The 20,046-nt window shown below is 49.9% G+C and overlaps 1 protein-coding gene across 2 annotated transcripts in view; it reads left to right on the top strand.

The window, feature by feature from the left end:
• Rab11fip3 (RAB11 family interacting protein 3) overlaps positions 1-17,320 on the top strand; it is an 85,512-nt gene extending 68,192 nt beyond the window's left edge. For both annotated transcript variants that reach the window (XM_052758803.1, XM_052758802.1), the window contains 8 exons: positions 3,240-3,333; positions 8,969-9,072; positions 12,351-12,491; positions 13,895-13,976; positions 14,643-14,780; positions 14,981-15,136; positions 15,275-15,415; positions 15,506-17,320. In XM_052758803.1, the coding sequence (XP_052614763.1) occupies positions 3,240-3,333; positions 8,969-9,072; positions 12,351-12,491; positions 13,895-13,976; positions 14,643-14,780; positions 14,981-15,136; positions 15,275-15,415; positions 15,506-15,619 (970 nt within the window). In that variant the 3' untranslated portion in view covers positions 15,620-17,320. The remainder of the gene's footprint in view (positions 1-3,239; positions 3,334-8,968; positions 9,073-12,350; positions 12,492-13,894; positions 13,977-14,642; positions 14,781-14,980; positions 15,137-15,274; positions 15,416-15,505) is intronic.
• Positions 17,321-20,046: the final 2,726 nt, after the last annotated feature.

Below are 20,046 nucleotides of genomic sequence, written 5' to 3'. Positions count from 1 at the left end.
CAAACTTTCGGGTTATATTTCATGGTTTGGGATAGAAAGCATTTGAGGGGAGAGGTTGTGGAAGGAATTTCTAGGGCTGTGGGTTTAGACCTGGACCTGGAGCTGATAGCAGCTTCTATGTTCCCTCTGCCCTTACAGTCTCCTTGTCAGGGCTGGAGTGGGCTGCAGTCTCCCCGTGTCTGCTCTAGGGTCAGTCTCTTAGAGCTGGCTCTGGGTGGCTTCCCGCCCAGCCTATGGTCTTACTATCCCAGTGGCTCACATGGAGAGAAGAGGGGGTGGGGGAATAGGTCTTGCTAGGGTCTTGGGGGTTTTGGGGGGCAGGGGTGTTGGTTTGGGGTTTTGGTTTTTGTTTTGTTTTGCTTTTCAAGACAGGGTTTCTCTGCATAGCCCTGGCTGTCGTGGAACTCACTCTGTAGCCCAGGCTGGCCTCGAACTCAGAGATCCGCCTGCGTCTGCCTCCCGAGTGCTGGGATTAAAGGCGTGCGCCACCGCTGTCTGGCCTTGTTAGAGTCTTAAAGGCCAGCTTCTGTTTCTGGAGTTAGGCTGCCGTCAGCTTCCTGCTGTAAAGGGTGAGTTGTGCTTCTGCCCTCCGGTTGGCTCTGGACAGTCTTCACTGAAGTCAGTGTTCAGGTCTAAGGTGCTGCCACCCTCCATCTGAATGGCCAGGCTCAGGTAGCAGTACTGTGTTTCCTCCCTAAGACCAGCTGCTGCGGCTGCCGAGTTAGTGGTCACCTTTACACCCTTCCGTTGTCTGTTTTGTTTTGTTTTGTTTTTTTCTGAGACAGGGTTTCTCTGTGTAGTTTTAGTGCCTGTCCTGGAGCTCACTCCTTGTCAAATGTATTTGTTGCATCAAAACTCAGATTTCATGTTCATAGTTAATTTATGAATCAAAAGTACATCCTGTAGTGTACCTGAAGAATGTCAAAGCATACATGCAGATTTTATTCCGCTGCCATTGTGCCCTTAAATCTGTCCCTCGAATTCTCAGGAAACACAGAATGGCTGTCCTGTGATTCATGTTGCAGAATGTCCAACCCTTTATGCATTGTGGCTAAGATGGGTATTTTACAGTGTCTAGCTGTGACTCTGTGACCTGGCTGTGTCCATGAAGCTGTTCCCTCCCTGTCCCTGTTTATGGAAATGGAAGTGGCCTTCCCTTGAAGCACCTGGCACAGAGTTGGCCCAGTGGGATTCACAGCAGGGACATTATTTTCACCCCTTGGGCAAAATGTGGTCTGGGTCATCCCAGAACTCACACTCCTCTTGCTGGCCACAGCCCCTTCTCCTGGGGGCTCTTGAGTGGAGTTAAAGGAAGAGCCCTTCTTCTTGGTGGGGATTAAATAAGCCACACTCCCCATGCTAGACAACCTTGGCTTCACCAAGAGACCACACACTGGGTGCTTAGGGACAGCATGTTCCCGCTCCTGAGATAGGCCCAGGCCTTGGCCCCTGACCAGGGTGGCCTCTAGGGTCTAGGGTGGGCAGTTTCCTTTCCGGGGAGTGGCATGAAATTGAGGTCAAGGTCCTGTTTAAGAGCAGGGACTGACCGAGAACACAGGGCTGGTCAGCACCCTTTTGAGACTCTGAGGAAACACTAGAGCAGGTTCTAGAAGAAAGTGGCTTTGTCAGTGTGTGTGGGCTTATGGGCCCAGGGTGAAGGAGCTTGCTTCGTTTTCCCCCTAAAATATTCATGAGGGGGGAAAAAAAAGGAAATGTACAAGCTCAGTCAGTGAGAAAGGAAACAGCTTCATTCACTGATAAAGTGGCCACGGCTGAATCCTCAGTCTGTGGAATCCTTACCAAAGCTGTCTATAAAACACCCTTGTGGAAGCTCACTGAAACCCCTTACTGCCTGCCCATTTCCTGAGAGAAGGCTCAGCGAGCCTGAACGCTTTCTCAAGCTCACACAGTTCTGAGCGTCAGGCCGTCAAGTTTAGAAACTGACCCCTAGTGTGGGACAAATTCAACACACAGCTCTGCTGCCACTTCTCTACAAGTGCCCTGAAAAGTGTGTGGACCCCTGCCGAATTAGACTGACCACAATTAAGCAAGTGAGTCTGAATCACAAGCAAGTGTCCCTTTGCTAAACACCTGCCCAGGCATCAGCAGCTGAGAAGTGGCCCTGCCAAGAGCACGGTGAGGGGTCCTTGGGGTTCCATGAGGCTTCAGGGCTGGTGTCTGGGCCTTGACCTGACACTGGTGCCCCAGAGGACCTGGGTTCTTCCCTAGTTCATCTGTACTAAGCTCCTCCTGTAACCCAAGGTGTGACCGGAGTGACCTCAGGACCCTTAACTCTCAGTACCACAGAGGGCACACCGAAAACCAAGCATCAAGATTGTAGGTAGAAGCTGGATGTGGTGGTACATACCTTTAATCCCAGCAGAGGCAAGTTAATAAATAAATGAATAAATCTCTGAATTTGAGGCCTGCCTGGTCTACATGGCGAATTCCAGACTAGCCAACCAACACAGCAAGACGTGTCTCAGAACAAATATAAATGTAGAACTGGGTACAGTGGCCCACAGCAATTAGGAAGCTAAAGCAGGAAGATTTCAAGTTTGAGGCCAGTCTGTGTTACATAGCAAGAAAAACCTCATCTCAGCTGCGCGGTGGTGGCACACGCCTTTAATCCCAGCACTCAGGGGCAGAAGCATGTGGATCTCTGTGAGTTTGATGCCAGCTTGGTCTACAAAGTGAGTTCCAGGACAGCTAGGGTGGTTACACAGAGAAATCCTGTCTCAAAAAAAAAAAAAAAAAAAAAAAAAAAGAAGGAAAGACCTCATCTCAAAAGAGAAAAAAAAATCACACACATGTAGATAGACTATACAGGAGTCAAGATCCTAAATTAATATTTGATGGGCCTCTGGTGGATTTGAGATTATTTCATATCATGATGAGGAATGATGTGTTTTATTGCACCCTGGTCCAAAGTACCCTGTTGTCCCCTCAGCTGGCAGGGGAAAGGTTGTGCTCATAGGCTCCAAAGAGTTCTAGGAAGACTCAAGCTCCAGAGCGCAATCTGCTTGTTCCCAGCCCGTTGGTAATGCTGAATGATTGGCCCAGGGACACCCCTTCTTGGTGCTTTGATCAGGAGAACACTGCCCCCCAGGAGTTGGGGAGGGCATGTGCTCTGTGATGGTGGTGTCTGCCTTTCAGAGGGACTTGGAAGCACTCTTGTTTGAAGAGCTTATCGTGTGGGTTTTTCCATTCTTCCCTCTGCTTTTGGGTCTTTTCTGTAGGTATCTGCACCAGTCGGGGGCTCTGACCATGGAGGCCCTGGAGGACCCTCCCCCAGAGCCTGTGGAGTGCCCAGAGGAGGATATTGCTGACAAGGTAGGTCCTCTGTGCTGAGTGCTGGGAAGAGGTGATGGGCAGTGTCATCAGAATGCCCCAGGGAGGAGCTCGGCCTGTCCCTGTGCTCTGTGAGGTGCTGGGTGGTGCTTGGGAACACCTGGTCTCTCTTGGCACTTGAGGAAATGGTAGTGGTGTCATCTGGCTATTTAAATCCTTTGTTCAGCCTTGGTTCCCTCAAATGTCTGTGTCATAAAAGAAGGGCATTTCATAGCATTTGGGCAAAGCAAGCCAACAAGGAGTAGAACCAAACAAGAGCCATAATATTTTATTATATTTATTTATTGTTGTATATGTGTATGGTTACATGTGTGGCCGTCATAGGTAGTTCTCTCCTTCAAACATGTGGGTTCCAGGGTTGGAGCTCAGGTTGTGAGGCTTGGTAGCAATGCCTTTACCCAGTGAACTATCTCAGCAGATTGCTATAAGTTATTGTGCCAGATTGTGCCAGGTTCCTTTGTGTGAGTCATTTCAGGGGAGCACCAAGAAGGAGGTGCCAGAGACAGTTTACTTGGGGCTTACAGTTTCAGACGATAGAGTCCATGACCATCATGGCTGGGAGCATGGCAGCAGGCAGGCTGCCATGATACTGGAGCAGCAACTGAGAGCTCACATCTTGAGGAACAACCATGAGGCAGAGTGAGCTAACCGGAAGTGGGTGGGACTTTTGAAAACTCATAGTCTGCCCCCAAGACCACACCTCCTAATCCTTCCCAAACAGTTCTTTAGGTGGGGACCAACTATTCAAATATACGAGCCTATGGGGGCCATTCTCATTCAAACCACCACATTTCACTCCTTAGCCCCATAGTTTTGTGGCCATATCATAATGAAAATGCATTTAGTCCATCTTCAGACGTCCCATCATCTTCCACAGTATTAACACAATTTAAAAGTTCAAAGTCTCTCCGAGTCTCAAGGTTCTTCCTCTCTCTGTCTTTTTCCAGACAGGGTTTCTTTGTGTAGCCCTGGCTGTCCTGGAACTCACTCTGTAGGCTGGCCTCAAACTCATAAACATCTGCCTGCCTCTGCCTTCTGAGTGCTAGGATTAAAGTTGATATATATGTATATATATATATATATGTATATATATATATATACACATATATATATACATATATATATATATATATGCTAGTAGGAACTACAGTTAGCTATTTGTCCTGAGTTTCTTTTAGACCTGACACTATTACTGTGATATGACACCATGACCAAGGCAACTTGTAGAAGAAAGAGTTTCTTTGGGGTTTACAGTTCCAGAGGGATGGGAGTCCATCACCATCATGGCAGAAAGCATGGCGCCAGGCAGGCAGGCAGGCAGGCAGGCAGGCACTAGAGTAGCAGCTGAGAGCTCACATTGTAAAACACACCTTGAGGGTTCTACAAGGAAACTGAACTTATAGAATGATATTCTCTCTCTCTCTCTCTCTCTTTCTCTTTCTCTCTCTCTCTAATTAGAATAGTTTACAGACAGGGGCTGGAGAAATGACTCAGTGGTTAAGAGCATGGGCTGCTCTTTCAGAGGACCTGAGTTCAATTTCCAGCATCCACATGGAGGCTCACATCTATAGTGGGATCTAATGGCCTCTTCTGTCTTGCAGGCATACATGCAAATAGAGCACTCACATATATAAAATACATAAATAAATAAATCTTTAAAAAAAAAAAAAAAGAATGGTTTACAGTCTGTGGTCCAGCTAGTCCAGCAATGGCCATCTACCAATGGAAGGTCTAAGAGTCCAGTAGTTGTTCAGTCCACAAGGCTGGGTGTCTCATCTGGTCTTTGGTATACACCAGAATCCCAAAAAAGTGGGCTCTGATGCCAGTGAAGGAATGGACTTGCTGGTGAGATTGGGAAAGAGCAGGCAAGGAACAAGCTCCCTTCTTCCATGTCCCTGTAGAGGCTGCCAGCAGAAGGTGTGGCCCAGATTAAATTTGGGTCTTCCTATTTCAAATGATTTAATTAAGAAAAAATCCCAGCCGGGCGGTGGTGGCACACGCCTTTAATCCCAGCACTTGGGAGGCAGAGGCAGGCTAATCTCTGTGAGTTCGAGGCCAGCCTGGTCTACAGAGTGTGTTTCAGGAAAGGCGCAAAGCTACACAAAGAAACCCTGTCTCAAAGAAACCAAAAAGAAAGAAAAGAAAAAAGCCCTAGCCGGGCAGTGATCAAGTTGACAACCAAGAAAAGCCATCACAAGTTCACCCCTTGTCAATATATAATCATATTTCCTCATGTTATGCTTAATTTCTAGATGAAAATAACCAGGTCATAATTATGCCTAACATGATATAACTATCCCACATACAGTCTCAAATAGGTTGCAATATCCCTTGAGAGACATCCTTCCCCTCTCCCACCCAAGACAGGGTTTCTCTGTGTGACAGTCTTGGCTGTCCTGGAACTTGCTTTGTAGACCAGGTTGGCCTCGAACTCAGAGATCCGCCTGCCTCCCGAGTGCTGGTATTAAAGGCATGTGTCACCACTTCCCGGCTGATGTTATATTTCATGGTAAAGAAATTGAAGAAAGAAAGCATAAATATCTGTATAACTACATTCTTAACAAAATAGGACAGAAACACTAATGTTAATTATAATCCTTGTTTCTATAACTGGTCACATACCCTTAGCTGGTCTTTATAACTATCTTCCCCAACTACCCATTCTGTATTTCTTCCACCCTCAGTAAGCAACTTCAACAGGTCTTGGCTCTTTTTCTGGAGGATTGACCCATACCTTCATTCCTGGAGGGTCTGTGCCCTTTGTCATCCTGCCTGGATTAGGCTGTTGTAGCTTCCCATTGACATTAATCATAGGACATGGTAGCCCCAAGAGACAGTCACCCTAAAGAATCGCCTACACCCCACATATAATCTTTGTGACCTCCACTGTGGAGAAGAATCCAATTTCCCCTTGGTAATCTGGATCAATCACCTCTCCTAACACAGCTCTTCATTTCTTAGCCTGTTAAGGGCATCAGGGTCTGCTGGATCACATGATAATAACCACAGGATGTGTTCGGGGACCTCCTGCACCTGTGTGAGTCAGACTTTAGAAAAACTCCGTTAGTCACCTGACCTCCATAAGCCCCTCCTTTAACTGGAGGGCCACAGTGTTTCTTGGAGGCCTCCCAGAATCAGCGTCAATTCAGATCCAGTATCCAATAAATTCTAGGAAGTCTGATTGTTACTTTCCCCCAGTGTACAGTTGCCCTTGTAAAAGGCCTCAGGTCCCTCTGGGAAGGATTGGAGAAAGGCTAACAGTGAAACTCTTAGATATTTGTCAAGTTCCTTCCTCAGGGGAACCTGGCCATCCCTTCATTCAAGAGGTTCTGGGTCTACAAACTGGCTCAAGTCTGGAAACTGGTTCACAGGCTGAGATTCCCTTTGCCATGTTCCAGTGCAGCCTTTCTTTCATTTGAGAATGTTTCTGCTTGTTCAGATCAAACAGAAATGCAGTAGACTTCTTATCTACTTCATGCCTGGAAACACCAGGACTGATTAGCCAGCACCAAAGGTCCGTATGTGAGTCATGCCGCCATAAAAGTTACTTTGTGCTGACCATTACAATAACTAGATCTCCTTGCCTTTGGCAATTCCATGCTGCCACCTGGCCTTGCCACTTCCGGGCCCAGTTAAACCCACGGTAGCTAATTCTTCCAAGCTAAGGTCTGGCACAAGGAAAAGGGTGGCAACAAACGTCTTCAGACGTGTGGGACCCTCTCACCATTTTGCAGCTTAGACAGTGAAGGCCATGTCTTCTGGGCCTCCCCATTGTGGAGAATTAGGTTTTACATAGCATACCCACTCTAGCATTTCCATTTCCTTGAGTCTGAAAAACGCCTTCATCAACACTAAGCCAAGGGATATCAGGCATCTCCAGCTCCTTTTCAGTAGTCCGTCTTTTGACAAATGCTTCAGCCAACCACTCAAACTTTTGACACTTTTTAAACTGTGCAAGCTCCCATATTAAATCTAGAATCTCCACTCAGTTGGTCCATATCAGTGAACTCAGCCTGATCTAGTTTTATGTTCCTTCCACCGTTATCCCACACCCTTGAAATCCATTCCCACACGTATTCCCCAGACTTCTGCTTGAATGAGCTAGCAAACTCATTAAGCTCTTTAGTAGTGTAGTGCACCTCCTCCTGGACTGCACTTCCTGTCTCCTCTCTAGGAGCCTGCTTAGCCTTAAGTCTGGTTATAGGTCCAGAGGCAACTGTTGGTCGGCCATGAGGGACATCAGTATTGTGTTGCCTGGCATCTCCTTCAGACAAAGTCACTGCTGGCTTAGCAGACAATGAAGGATTAATTTCTTCAGTCAAAGGCATAAAAGGCATTATTTCGGGGTGTTGGGGTGGGAGTACATCTTCTGCTGAGGGTGGGGAGAATACTTCCTCGGGTGAGATAAACTCTTGAGAACCTGAGGGTTCAAAGTCCTCAGCTCCAATGGGGTCCTCCCACACCTCCCCATCCCAAGGTACAGGATCTCACTCTTTCACATTTAAAGCCCTGACTTTAACTGCTGACACCCTCCTAGGCTGGGACTCACAGGTCTGTGTACTCAGCGGCTTGGGTTTTAGTCCATTTCCGATGTAGCCAGCTAACAAACAAGAATGGCTATCACACCGGCTCTTCAAATACATGAGCCCTGGAGGACAGTCTCCTTTTGAACTGCACAGGGAGAGAACTCTGCCATGGGCTTGCCTTTTGTACATTGCCACAGCCTGGCCTGGAGCCTTACTGTGGTCATACCTCTTTGCTAAGGGCCAGTCTGAGACTAGTAAGGGTGGCAGCAGAACCCTTCCTGGTTCCTCCTGTGCCTGCCAGGCATCTGTGCCTGGCCTTGCCTTCTTTCCCTCTACCTTACCTCACCCCATCTTACAGCCGCCTTCACTTCCTCTGTCCATAACTCACTTCCCTGTCCACCTGCCTTTCCTCACACTGTATGCAGAGGATTTCCACTTAGGTTTCCCTGCCATCTGATCTCCGTCCTGTACTCTGCCTTGCATTCTCCCGTACCTGCTTTGTCTTGGCACGCCCTTGAACCTGCCTTGGCTGCTCCTGGTCCCGCCAGGCCTCTTCTCGGCCATGCTTCACCTCTCACTGCCCCAGCCTCACCTTAGCTATCTCCCCTCCTCAGCATCTTGAGGGTCTTAGGTTGTGTTCTGAGGCTGAACCCTTCCTCTGTTTGTCTCCACTCTTCCTATAATGTACTATAAGTACATTCCCCCCGAAGGAGGAAAAGATGGAGACATGGCCCTTTTTGTCCCTACTGTCCCCAGACATCTGGGCCGCCTCCGTGTGTTTTAGCTGGCAGTGGAGTCTCACATGGGAATATGTGTCTGGGTGAGCCTCATGGTCCCATGCACAAGCCAGAAGGCACTCTTGGTACCCTGGAGGGCTGAGTTTCCCAGTGACACTTGCCTTGTTCTGTTGAGTTGCCTGTGACCCTCTGCAGCTGCACTCCTGTGGTTTATGAGATAGTCTCTAAGGATGAGCCTGCCTCCCACTTAGCAGGTGGGTATGGGCATCCCCATGCTGCCTCCCAGCCGTCCCCTTGGGGACACAGCTTCTGCCTCTTTCTACTTGTTCCTCAAGCATTCATCTCTTTGCCTAGGTTATCTTCCTGGAGAGACGGGTGTCAGAGCTGGAGAAGGAGAGTGCAGCAGCTGGGGAGCAGCATGGCAGGCTGAGGCAGGAGAACCTCCAGCTGGTGCACAGGTGAGTGTAGCTAGGGCCTGGCACCGCCCATGGCCATCACAGCATCACTCTCACCCGATGAGCAGGATCCCGCAGAGAACTAGTTCTTACCTGGTACCATCCGTCCGTTCTGGTGCTGGGTGAGTGCCAGGCACAGCCAGAGAGCTATGGCAGGTTGATCTGAGGCTCTGGCCTCAACACTCTACCCTGGCAGTTATCTGCTATAATACATAGACAGTAGGGCCCCAGAACAGTGAGCGAGGGTACTACTTGCCTGCATGGAAGCAAGAGAGTTCTGTCCACCAGGAGCAGTTGCGGAGGTGCAGCTTAAAGTGGAGAGCTGGGCATTGAGATGCACAGTCCAAACACTTGGGAAGTGTAAGAGGATCGTGAGTTCAAGGTTATTCTTGGCTGTAGTGTGTGCAAGACCAACCTAAGCTATGTGCAGTGGTACTAGGGACAGCTCAGTCCGTAAAGTGCTGGCAAACATGGGGACCTGGGTCTTATCCCCAATCCCATGTAAATGCTAGGCTTGAGGGCACACACTCGTAATCTCAGCACTGGGGAGGTAGAAACAGGAGGATCCTTGGGGCTTGCTGGCCAGCCAGTGTAGACTACTCAGTGAGCATGAAAGGAAGTGGGCAGTGTTCCTGAGGATGACATGCATATACAACAGAAACATGCATGTGCACTTGCGTACACACACACACACACACACACACACACACACACACAGGTGTTGGAGAGATGGCTCAGCAGCTAAGAGGATCCAAGTTTGATTCTCAGCACTCAGATGGCAGCTCACAACTGTCTGTAAATCCAGTCCAGGGGATCCAACACCTCTTCTGGCCTCCATAGACACTGCACACACGTGGTGCACAGACATACCTGCAGGCAAAACACCCACATAAAATAAAAATGAAATAAATCTTTCAAAAAATAAACAATAAATAAACCCATGTGGGGAGTGGCTCAGTAGTGGAGCATGTGCTGTATAAGTTCAAAACAGACCCACAAAGTGGGAGGCTGTCACTGCACCCAGAGCCTTTATAGGGCAGTTTTCCATTTTTGTGTTTTGTTTTGGTTTGCTTTGGTTTGGTTTTTTGAGACAGGGTTTCTCTGTGAAACAGTCCTGGCTGTCCTGGAACTCACTCTGTAGACCAGGCTAGCCTCGAGCTCACAGAGATCCTTCACCTGCCTCTGCCTCCTGAGTGCTGGGATTAAAGGCTATAGGTCAGTTTTCTGAAGCACTTGGTACTCTTCATGGAGCTGACCCACGGTCCATCCGCAGCCAGTTCATAGTCTGGGAGCCTCTGATGACTACTCTAAGAAGCCGCTGCCCTGGGGGACACGGTCCAGCCTTGGCATTGGTCCTGCTTTGAGGCCCTTGCTCCCTCCTTCGTCCTTCAGTAACACGAGGAAATGGAGTCAGTGCGCCTTACGTGGTTGTCCAGGGCCTCAGAGGACAGCAGGTAGGGGCTATGGGGCTGAGGACAGAGCGCTGTCCTGGAGGAACAGGTAACGGAGGTCCTGTGCAGGGGCATGGCCTCTGCAGACCTGAGCCTTTTCAAGTGGCTTAGCTAGAGAGTAAACTGAACAGGAAGGCAAGTTGCGTGGTCTCCTCCCCTAGGCAAGGAGAAATGAGGCACCACTGCTGTCTGCATAGAGCAAGAGAAGAGGCAGGAATATGGTAAGTTCGAAGCCAACCTAGGCCACAGAGTGATGCCCTGTTTCAAAAAAGGGCATGGAAGAAGGGCATGGAAGAAGAAATGGAAAGAAATCAAGGAGTTGGAGACGCGGAGTTTGCTCCCCTTGCGGAGGACTTGAGTTCAGTTCCCAGCACCTGCGCAGCAGCTCACAACTGTCTACAGCTCCAGCTCCAGCATATCTTGCCTCATGGGCACAAGGCACACCTGTGGCACACTGACATATATGCAAGCAAAATACACATGCACATAAACTAAATCTTTAAAAAAGAAGCTAAAAGGAGCCAAGTCTGGGATGGTAGGCCCGAAATTCCAGCACTTAGGAGGTGGAGGCCAGGGGATCAGGCGCCCTTGGAGATGTGCTCTGAATGTGGCTGACCTCCCAGGATGGAACCTGTGCTGCTCTTCTTCCCATTCCCTGGGTGTCTCCATGTGGCTCTCAGAGGGTTTCTGTGCTGAGCATTGATCCTCAGTCTTTAACTCTGAGAAGTGTGCGTGAGGCTGGGGGCTCAAACTCCGGGAGTTGGCTTGATGGCAAGCACCTTTACCTGCCAGGCCAACTTGCCGGTCTCTGTCTGTTGTAGCCTCTCTTCTCTCATCAGCCTTAACTTCTTTTGGTCATAGTAGATACACTTGAACTTTAATTTTCTTCATTTTCATCATCTAGTATATCACTCTGTCCTCACTGGAGTCAACCCAGGGTCTTGTTTATGCTGAGCAGGCACTCTATTTCTGAGCCACACCCTCCCGACATTCATTTCTAAGAGTTGTTTTTATGTTGTTTTGAGACAGGGTTTCTCTGTGTATCCCTGGCTGTCCTGGAACTGGCTCTGTAAACGAGGCTGGCCTCGAACTCAGGGATCCACCTTCCTCTGCTGGGATTAAAGGTGTGCACCTCCACACCTGGCTTTAAGAGTTGTTTTTTAATCTCTTCTTCCCCTAGCACTCTTATTTCCTCATAGCACCGGACATGGGGCTTCCCAAACTGTAGTACCTGCATGATGTGTTTCTTCATGGGTGCTACAAACCCCCTCTGCTGTCTGGTGCTCCTCACTGGTCTTCATTCTCATGCACCAAAGAGGAGCTAAGGTAGACGCACTAGGGCTATGGCTTTATTCACAGCTCTGGGCGGGGCTGGCAGTACTTCTCTCAGGGATTAACCCTGACCATCCCTGTCTTCTGCAGGAAGCTGGGGAAGAGGCCAGAGCCTCAAGCCTAAACAGAGCTCTTCTTTAGATGATCCTGGAGGGGACGAGTGCAGAGGGGATCCTCTCTAGGTGCAACTCCACCACAGCCTTTAGGGTCCACGTGTACCAAGCAGCTGGTCTAACCCTCAAGCATCACCACAGTCTAACTGTGCTGCCACTGAAGTCTGTACTTGCCTCAGCAGTATGGACTTGCTATCACAGTTGCTTTCTACAGACTGCTATGGCCCTCAGACCCCAACACTTTCTGGCTCTCTCTTCAGGCCTGAGTCTGGTCTGAGTTTGTAGTGGCCTCCCTGGGACAGCTGCTACCTGGTCAGTGCACAATGCCTCAGAACATACTTTGTAAACCTTACAGATACGCATGTCTCCTCCCATTTGCCCTTAGAGCCAATGCCCTGGAAGAGCAGCTGAAGGAGCAGGAGCTCAGAGCCCAAGAGAGGGTCCTGGAAGAGACCAGGAGGCAGAAAGATCTCCTGTGTAAGATGGAGCGTGAGAAGAGCATTGAGATCGAGAACCTGCAGGCCAGGTGAGCAAAGCTCCGGAGCAGGCCACAGGAAGCCTGTCCTCCCGGGAGGGGCAGGACAAAGGGATACTCAAATGGAACGATGCTTAAACTTCTTGTTCAGTTTTTCAGTTCCATTAATTTATTGTGTGCTTGTGTGTGTGTGCATGTACAAGCGTGAAAGCCAAGAGGACAACTTGTAGGAACTGGGTTTCTCCTGCCATGAGGGTTTGGGGCATTAAATTCAGGTTCAGCCTGGGAATCAGAGACCTCATCTCCCTACCCACCCCCAAAATATCAACTTTTATTTTAAGAGAATTTGGCAGAATTACTTTTGTGTTCACTTGGCACTGACACCACGGGTGTTTGGTACATTACCAGTCACACTCCAGGAGAAACTGAGAGCGGAAATATCCATACACACTTACCCACTGATAGAATTGTGCCAAAGGGACACTGAGGTCCATGGAAAGAGCTTCCAGTGACCAGAGCAGTGGTGACTGGAGTGTAGCCAAGGGAGGATAGCCAAGGTGTAAATGATATGGGCAGGAGTCCTCAGCCACAGAGTCAGCCTAGAGATAGAAGACAAGAGTCTTGCTCCCAGAGGAATACCCAGTAGTGTCTACGTGCACCCCTCCAGGAGCTTGTGTGGGGTCCCTCTCTTGGGGTATAAACTAAGGGACCAGCAGAGATACATACCTAGCAGACACAGCATAACCAAGTGACCCATGACGGTGGGGTGTCAGGGAAGTGTGACAAGGACCTCACTATGGAAGAACTTTCCGTAAGCACATCCCCCCAAGTCTAAACACCAAAAACTAGTCGGAGGCACATTTTTCAGAATATATGTCCAAGACTACCACAGTATTCCAGTCTGGGAGACAGACAGACCAGGGAATATAAAAGACATAAGGATTATGTGTGGTATTGTAGGGTCGGTGGAATGTGTGCGTTGATTAATAGTGTAGCCCCGCTGAGTAGAGGTTGTGATGTGCCACAGTGATGAATAAGAAAGCGACAGAGGAAACCAAAGCAGACTCTACACTGTCTTCAGCTTTCCTACAAACCTAAAGTTCTTAAACCCAAAGCGCTTTAAAGCCATGATGGCCAGTGCAAGGTGACGCATACCTGTACTCCCAGCATTTAAGAGATAGAAGCTAGAGGATCAGGAGTTCGGGTCCTCCATGTCTATACACGAAGGTTGAGACCAATGTGGGCTTCGTAATACTCTTATCTCAAAAGACAAAAACAGACAACAAAAGGAAAGGCTGGGGGGTGAAATATGGACAGGCCATGGTATTTGGGATTATCATGGGTCATGCAACAGCTCCCAGTGAGTGAGTATTTATTCCTCTAGAGCTAGGTCTGCCTTGTCCCATGGAGGTACATTTGAGGGGGAGCAGGTCCTAACCTGTTCTTGTGTCCAGGTTGCAGCAGCTGGATGAGGAGAACAGTGAGCTACGGTCCTGCACACCTTGTCTGAAGGCCAACATCGAGCGCCTGGAGGAGGTGAGCTGCTAGCCTGGCACTTGTGGGGAGAGCCCTGCCTAGAATAAATGCTGTCCTCTACCCTCTGCTAGATAGATTGGAATTGAACCAGGGCATGTGGTCATGGCTTTCCGAAGGGAAGGGTGGGAGTGGGGGGTTGGCAACACTGGGCCCTGCTGTACTCAAATGTGACAGAGCTGCCATTAGACATTTGGCCCCACCCAGCCTTTCCGCTCTCCCACAGACCTACACTATCTGCTCATGTCTGAGTTGACGAGAAGATGGTCTTGTACATCAACAGGCAGAGACAGTACTGTTAACTTCTCTTCCGGTCTTTAACTGAGAGGCCACCCCTCCAGACACCCTCACAGAGTGCCTCTGGGAAGGTCTGAAACCAGTATATTTCCAGCCTACCTAGGCTCTGACTCCTATAAACCAGAGGAGGAGCCGAGCGGGAGTACTCCATAGATACTAGGCTAGATCTTGGCCATATGAAGGTCCTCTGGCTCCAAGGCAGGGCGGCTTTGGCGGGGTAACAGGAAAGCACAGACATAGTCCTGCCATGGACTGACAGTGTCTGTCACTGAACTAGGAGATCGATGGTCTAGAGCACAGGCCATTGAGTTAGGCTGTATACACTGGGAAAGCAGTGCCACTACCTGTCCACACTGGGGTCTGTTTTTGCAGGAGAAGCAGAAGATGCTGGATGAGATTGAAGAGTTGACACAGCGGCTCAGTGAAGAACAAGAGAATAAGAGGAAGATGGGGGACAGGCTGAGCCATGAGCGGCACCAATTCCAGAGAGACAAGGAAGCAACTCAGGAGGTGAGCAGGGCCATTTGTCCCTCCCCATGTTCCCATCTTGTCTGATGTTGCCTGCTAACTGGTGGAGGCCAGGAAACCCTTTTGTTTCCTGACTCTCTGGGCACTGGTGTGCAGCAGCCTCTTGGAACACAGGTCAACACCCTCCCAGGAGAGGGTGGTCAGGCCAGCTAGCGGAAGCCCGCCTTGTGGTTGTCCCACAGCTCATCGAGGACCTCCGCAAGCAGCTAGAACACCTGCAGCTCCTCAGACTCGAGGTGGAGCAGCGCCGGGGCCGCAGCAGCAGCCTGGGCCTGCAGGAGTACAACAGCCGTGCACGGGAGAGCGAGCTCGAGCAGGAGGTCCGCAGGCTCAAACAGGTGTGTTCTGCCTTTCCACCTCCTCACAGAGGCTCCTGGGAGGCTGGCAGGAGAGGGGGCACCATGCTGGGGTCCTTCCTGGCAGGTCCTTGTCCTAGCAAGGGGCGTAGCCCAGTGTGACATTGCCATGTCCCCTAGGACAACCGCAACCTGAAGGAGCAAAATGATGAACTAAATGGGCAGATCATCACCCTCAGCATCCAGGGTGCCAAGAGCCTCTTCTCCACGTCCTTCTCTGAGTCACTGGCTGCAGAGATCAGCTCCGTCTCCCGAGATGAGGTAGCTTGTTCTGCCTTTGTATACCCCTAGGTCTGTTTATTCTGCACAGGTCCCTTCCTCTCCCTGCACTGACCCTTTGCTGTTCTGCAGCTCATGGAAGCAATCCAGAAGCAGGAGGAGATCAATTTCCGCCTGCAGGACTACATTGACAGGATTATTGTGGCCATCTTGGAGACCAACCCATCCATCCTAGAGGTCAAGTAGGACATCTTAGCCCGGTTTGGGCTGGTTATAGACTCCACAGCGCCCCAGAGTGGCCGAGCCAAGACCAGCGGGTCCTACCGCTTACCAAGCCTAGCGTGTGGGGCCCTCGTGCAGCTGGACTGGGAGAATAAAGATGAGGGTTGCCGAGAGCAGCAGGAAGGAAGAAAGGGCAGGCCACAGCAGACAGGAGTGAGGCTGGGCTCCCTGAGTGTCGCGAAGCCAGGACCTCCCACCACAAGCGTCTGCTCAGCAGAATGCAGATATGTGGGGTAGTCTCTCAGGCTGGGACGGGCCCCTCGATAACTCTCTGGCACACCCCTCTTCCTGCTATGCAGCCTGTTAAGAAGCTAGGGAAGAAATGAATCCTCACCTCAGTTGCGGCCTCTCACTCATGTTGACATGGTGCCACCCAAGCTTGGCCATTCCCACATGGTATGCAAGCCGAGGACCCACAAGTTGGACATAGACATGATATTCTGGAAAGACAGGCAGGCAGAGATGGCAGATGTGGGGTCTGGTCTGGAGCCACGGGCCACCTATTCCCCTTGCATTGCTCAGGCCTTCTCCCACCAGATGGGCTTCCATCCACCTTTGGACCCAGGGCCTCCAAGCCACACAGCCATCCTTTGACCAGATCCTCACTACAGTAACTCGTCAGCTCCAGTCCTCTTGTGGGGGCTAGGGCAGCTAGCTCATGCTGATTGGAACTCACATCCTGGACTGGTGAACACCCCAGGTGCAGGTGCTGCTTCTCCTCAGGTGTGGCCTACCCTGGCTCCTGGACCCACGCCCTCCTCAGGCTGGCTTTGCTGCCTTGGGAGAAGTTGACATTTCCCAGACAATAGTCTAGGCCTCCGGAACAGTTTCCTTCTCTGCTTTTGACTTTAAATCCCTGGGTGTCCCCCAGGAGTCCTTCTGCTGGTGGGTAGGTGGACAAGGCTCTACACAGACCCAGAGGCCGAGGAAGACTTGCTGCTTGCCCCTGCATCACTCACAGAGTGCAGCGTCCATGGGCCTGAGCCTGAGCACTAGCCAGGAGTCTGGGCACACCATGTGAGACCACACCATAGGCTGTGTGAGTGTGTGTGTGTGCGTGTGTGTGTGCGCGCGTGCGCGTGTGTACATGCATGAGTGTGCACACAAGTGTGAATGTATATATGCTTGTGCCCACACATGCTGCCCTGCATCCCTTCACTGCCTATCCCCCACCTGCCTCCCCTTCTACACTACAGTTTAAGATGTTGCCTCGTATTGTACATTTTGGGGAAAGCCTTGTGTGTAAATCAGTGTAAACTTGGAGGAGAGATTTTTCTATCATGTAGAGTAGGTATTTTTTATAGATTGAAGGTTGATCAATTTTTTAATACTTTCCAGAGAGAAAACTATCTGTGTATACATATGAAATATATATATATATATATATGTATAATATATCAATACTGAAGCCCTGCCTTTCTGTACCCAGGTCCAAGTCCTGTGCAAGGGCTTGGCCTGTCTCTGCTGTCTGCCCTGCAGTGCTCACTGTAAACACAGGTCTCCAGGAGACCTTGGGAAACACACCAATCACCAACTTGCTCACAGACAGCATCTGCTTCAGCTCCCTGAGAAGTAGCTCTTCCTCCAGGGCATGGAAGGATGGGAGACCAGCAGGATCCTGTCCCATGTGTCAGCCACAACAGATTAAAGCTGTTACCGCACACAGAGGCCGGCTCCTTTCTACACAGGGGTGGTGGGGTGGGGGTGGTTATGGGCCTGGCCTTTGTTTCCCTCAGGTTTCTAGGGAGGTGACATTGGTCATTTAAGTACAAATCATGGGAGACTCTTGGTTTTCTGCCTTGATCAGGTTGCACCCACCCTGAGGCCCCAGGATTGCTCCTCTAGGATGGGCTATTTCTTGGGCAGAGTCTGAATCTTAAAGTGAGTATCTCTACTGAGAGTCATTTCTAAAAGCAAGGTCCCAATGACTTCCAACAGCCCCTTAACTGGTAGGACTTGTGCCCTGAATACAACCCGGGGGTGGGGGTGGGGCACAGTAAGCTTCAGCTGAGATTGGCAGATGGGCAGAGGGGGAAGAATAGGTGTGATTATCACAAATCTCGGGCACAGTGCACTTACCCCTGGGCTGCACATCCTGTATCTGAGAGGAGTCGCAGTGTAGTACGGTCAGGGGTGAAATATTCCGAGCCGTAGAGAGTGCGAGGAGGGACATCCCCAGGAGGGGCCAGCACAGAACTCCAAAGCAGGGAAGAGAGTAGGCAAAAGCCAGAGGGCAAGCGTGCCTCAGAAATCCATCTGAAGGGCTGAAGAACTGAAGCCTGGGGTGGCACAGTAGTCAGTGACAGCACTATGGAAGTACTAAAAGGTGTCATCAGAGCAGCAGGCCACACACCGGCTGCCCTCCCACCCAGCTTCTAACCACGGGCATTTGATTGACACCGGCAAGGCCCATCTGTTTCTAGGAGAAGCTGGAAACAAGGAGGACCTCACCAGAGTCTGGTGGCTCCTCAGCTTGATTTCCAGTTAAGCATGGTCTAGTCAACCTCCAGTGGAAGATCTGAGGGCACTGAACCCCAGAAAGATAGTTCCCCATTTGGGATATGGTAGAAGAGGATCACATGGTTGAAATGTGTTGTTAGAGACATTCCAGAAAGAGCCTCCCAAGAATTTCTTGTGGGGGCCTACCATGTGGAGGGTAATTTCAGAAGGTGATAACCCCCAGCAGGCTCTTCACTACACCTCTGACGGGGGGGGGGGGGGGGGAGTGGTCGTTGGGACTTCCCAACTCTTGAGCCTGCAGCAAGTAGAACTCCCTTTCCAAGGCAGATCTGTCTCCAGTTGGCTCCTGATGTTGCTCTTACCTTTCCAGTGTTGGTCAGTTATCCATTAAAAACAGCATAAACAGCCAGGCACAGTGACAGTGCTTTTAATCCCAGCACCTTGGAGGCAGAGGCAGGTGGATCTCTGAATTTGAGGCCAGCCTGGTCTACAAATCAAGTTCCAGGACAGCTAGCTAGGGCTATTTATTACACAGAGAAACTGTCTCAAAACAAACAAACAAACAAACAAAAACAGCATAAATGAAGCTTGGCCTCTGCAAATTTCAATTGACCCGGCCTCCCTGACTACCCTGAGGAACACTCACTTTTGGTGAACCCAGGAAGGAGCCTTACTTCTGGTTAGAACCCATGGCAGCTGCCTAGACATATCTGCCCTGAACATCCTGGCAGTTTGGAACCCAGAAGAAACCCGGAGCACGGCACGGAATATTAGCTAGGAACCTCCATTGATATTCACTATGAGGTTGGTGTTCTGGCTTATGTCCTATGTCACTCATGGAAGTCAGAGAAACTTAAACCTGAGTTTTAGACCAGACTGGCTGAGCTGCAGTCACGCCGAAGCACGTGTTCACCCATTGGAGATCTTTGACTCTGTAATAGCTGCTGAGTTTCTCACTAGATCTAGGGTGTCACAGTGCTAGGTAAGCACTCTCACTGAACGGTATCTGCAGCATGCACCTTTGTAACTATACCTTTTTGGTTTTTTATTGAGACAAAGTCTTATGTGATTTGGGTTGTCCTCAAACTCACTATGTAAACTGAGGATGGCCCTGATCTTCCTGTCTCTACCTCCCAAGTGTTGGAAATAATAGGTTTGTTCCACAGCCCATCACCCTACGACAAAAATCTCACTTTTTAGCCCTGGCTGACTTCAAACTTAGAGAAATCTGCCTGCCTCTGCTTTAGTGCAACTGTTGTGATTAAAGGCATCATCATGTCTCAACCCTCCACTTTTTGAGACAAAGCCTATTGATCATGCTGGCCTTGAACTTACTTTCTAGCCCAGGCCAACTTTGAATTTGTGACCCTCCTGTCTCAACCTCCTGAGTAAGACTATGCACCTATACCCACACTAGGTCTTTTTTTTTTTTTTTTTTTTTTCCGTTATTGCTATGTCCTCAAGGCCCAGAGCAGTATGCCATCCCATCTACTCGAGACTCAAGGCTGTTGGATCTGTGGCTTCTGTCCCTGCAGAGGTTTCTGTGCCCTTCTTGACCTCTACAAGGTGTCCTCTTGTCTAACCACTCAGCAGAGTTCTTTCTATCTTAACGGCCCATACTACACCAGTATAGATCAGGGCTCAGCCAACAACCCACGATGATCCAAAGTCTCCTGCTGTGTAATCAGCTTAATGGGGTGCATCATGGCACTAAGGATAATCCATAGTGACCAGAGATGCTGCAAAGTCCTGTCCTGGATCCTTCTTGGCCATTCCTCTGACTCAGCCATGAGCCTCACCTACTGATGATGTCAGGCTAGTCAGTCTTCTGGGTGAATGGTCTATCTTCCCCATGATGCTAGGCCTTGCTTCTAGTCTCTCCTTGTCTCCATAATACCCAACTCACCATGGAAGTGACTGCTCATTGCTGA

This window comes from Peromyscus californicus, unplaced genomic scaffold (assembly GCF_007827085.1).
Source record: "Peromyscus californicus insignis strain IS unplaced genomic scaffold, ASM782708v3 Scaffold_3__1_contigs__length_106647218, whole genome shotgun sequence".
NCBI lineage: Eukaryota > Metazoa > Chordata > Mammalia > Rodentia > Cricetidae > Peromyscus > Peromyscus californicus.
The sequence above is the reverse complement of the archived record's forward strand: the minus strand, read 5'-3'. Positions and strand labels throughout refer to the sequence as shown.